Below are 2535 nucleotides of genomic sequence, written 5' to 3'. Positions count from 1 at the left end.
CAGCATTAAGCGTCGAGCGTCTGCGCAGAAAAATGCGCAGAATTTAAAAGAGATAGATTTTAGGCTGAAATTAGATTCTGCGCAATTTTCTACGCAGACGCTCGACGCTTGACGCTGCCATGTAAAGGCACCTTAATACACACAAAACATTTGACAATTCCTTACATGTCTTTACCAACCGTGCACGTTATCAAGTGCGCAATTACAAAATTTATTGATTTAGAAATCAAATGATTAAATTAATAAAAAAGAATAACATCACATTAAGATAAGTTTTTAAAAATTAGTTTTGTAATATAAATAATTTTTTTTTACATGTGTGTGAAAAGAGAAAGGTAGTAGTTGAAAGATACTTGGGAAATGTAGATGGAGGTTAGAAACGTTCAGAAATATCTGTCAAGTTTGAAGAAATTCTATTCACAAATATTTATCTGTCAATGATCTGAACATTGTAGGATAATTAATGATTGATAATGGGTCTGTTAACCGTGTTGAAAAAATTGAAGCAAAAGGAAAAGGAGATGCGAATTTTAATGTTGTACGTATTCGCATTTGTGTATCTACTTTATATATTCAGTTTGTGGTTAGCTTACGCGTTAACAGGTTAAATAAATTTAAGTTCAACTTAACTTTAGATATTAGACAATTTAATGGCAGTTAAAGTTGATATTATTGTGGATACAACTTATTTCTTTTATTAATATATCATATATTAAATTTTTTTTTATTCTAATGCGGACATTTATCATTTCAGGGGTTTGGACAATGCGGGCAAAACAACGGTATTGAAAAGACTTAGTGGTGAACCAATAGATACTATATCACCCACACTTGGCTTCAATATCAAGACGTTAGAACATCGTGGATACAAACTCAATGTATGGGATGTGGGTGGACAGAAATCACTGCGTTCATATTGGAGAAATTATTTCGAGTCTACAGATGGACTTGTTTGGGTAATAGATAGTGCGGATAGAAGGAGATTGGACGATTGTAAAACAGAATTATACAAGCTCTTGCAAGAGGAGAGATTAGAGGGGGCGAGTCTCCTCATATTTGCCAATAAGCAAGATATGCCTGGTGCATTGTCTGCATCTGACATAGCAGAAATTTTGGAATTACCTAATATAAAAACTCATCATTGGCAAATCTATAAATGTTCTGCTGTGACAGGTGAAAATCTAGTCGATGGTATCAATTGGATCGTGGATGACATTGCAGCGAGAATATTTTACATAGATTAGATTAAATTCACAAATTAATATTTCTTACCTCATTAAATGCAAAAATAATGCTGGACTAGTTTTCGTGAAATAATATTTATATTATGTTGTGAAACTAATATGTAATATAATTATTAAAAGATTACAAAGTCTCTAAAATTTTTCTTGTACATATTTAGAGCTATACTATCTGCGAAGTTAAAAGGAATTTTTTTGTCATCGATTAATAACTGAAGGTAATTGTTTAATTTTTGATATATATGTTATTACCTTTTAAAGAATTTTTCAACAGAGATGAAAGTAAAGAAGATATTTCGTTTTTTTAATATAGATTCTTTAATTTATTTTTCTTATCTTTTCATTTTCCATATTTCTCTTGTATTTACTTTTTCGTGTGTTTGGTTTTTTATATCTTTTGTGTGTTTCTATTTTTATGTTTTAAATTTTCTTTTTTTTTCTTTAATTTTGGTAATGGTGCTGTTGTTTCCGGATACTCTTTCAAATAAAATGATTTTAACAGCTCTTGATCGACAGTATGTTGTGGTCCTTCAAATATATTCATAATCTCATTGATGAGCGATGTCGAAAGCTTCAATTTAAAATTCTTTACCAGTTGTACAAATCTTGCTACAAAAATAAATTTCTTTATAATTATTTAAAGATATTCTTATAAGTAGAAGCAGGATTCTCTATTTTTTACAAATTTGTGAGAACTAAGTCTAAAAAGTGTAAAAAGGATTCTATCTCGAACATGCCTCGCGGAATCCTTTTATCCTTCAGCGACATCACAAAGTGGCCAAAGTTGCGTCGTTGCCTCTTTCGTTTCGGTTTCATCGCCTCATAATTCGCTCTTTCCAGAAGTATTCTTCTAACATTTGGTCCAACAAGTTTGTAATTACTCAGAATACCGCCCAACTTGATGACGACCCATGGTTTATGCTTTTCGATTTCCTCCAATTCTTGAAGAACATCCTTATTCGCCCAAACATTTTCCAAGTCCAGAAGATGTAAAACGCTGTCGGGTGATACATGCGGTGTGATTGCACGCACCAAAGCTAGAGCACCTTGCGCTCCTAAAGGATTGTTTCCCAGATGTAATTTCTGAAGCGTACTATTTTTCGATAGAGCTGCCGCGATGGGTACAGCATCTTTTTCGGTAAATCTATTCCCTATGAATTCAATATAGGAAAATAACACTTGCTGTTAGAGTGTATTTGCTGGATTGTATTAGATATTGATGTTGATATTTTAGACTTTTATTTTTCGTTTGTGACACTTTATCACTATTTATAAAAATTTATAAAAAGAGAAT

The 2535-nt window shown here is 31.9% G+C and overlaps 2 protein-coding genes across 3 annotated transcripts in view; one reads left to right on the top strand and one right to left on the bottom strand.

Annotated features, from left to right (window-relative positions):
• The first annotated feature begins 136 nt into the window (after nt 1-136).
• On the top strand, nt 137-1382 carry LOC115234408 (ADP-ribosylation factor-like protein 2). 2 transcript variants are annotated; one of them, XM_029805460.1, is made up of 3 exons: nt 142-372; nt 456-538; nt 755-1382. In XM_029805460.1, the coding sequence occupies exons 2-3, from the start codon at nt 474-476 to the stop codon at nt 1242-1244; spliced, it is 555 nt and encodes a 184-aa protein (XP_029661320.1). In that variant the 5' UTR covers nt 142-372; nt 456-473; the 3' UTR covers nt 1245-1382. The 2 variants fall into 2 exon arrangements, with proteins under 2 accessions (XP_029661319.1, XP_029661320.1); XM_029805459.1 differs by having other exon boundaries at nt 137-538.
• Nucleotides 1383-1567: 185 nt separating this feature from the next.
• Nucleotides 1568-2535, bottom strand: part of LOC115234492 (leucine-rich repeat-containing protein 74B-like) — a 3868-nt gene continuing 2900 nt past the window's right edge. Inside the window, exon 5 of the mRNA XM_029805625.1 lies at nt 1568-2392. Within this exon, the coding sequence (XP_029661485.1) occupies nt 1920-2392 (473 nt within the window). The 3' untranslated portion in view covers nt 1568-1919. The remainder of the gene's footprint in view (nt 2393-2535) is intronic.

This window comes from Formica exsecta, unplaced genomic scaffold (assembly GCF_003651465.1).
Source record: "Formica exsecta isolate Colony F162 unplaced genomic scaffold, ASM365146v1 scaffold2, whole genome shotgun sequence".
Classification (NCBI taxonomy): Eukaryota; Metazoa; Arthropoda; class Insecta; order Hymenoptera; family Formicidae; genus Formica; species Formica exsecta.
This window is presented reverse-complemented; position numbering and strand designations above follow the sequence as displayed.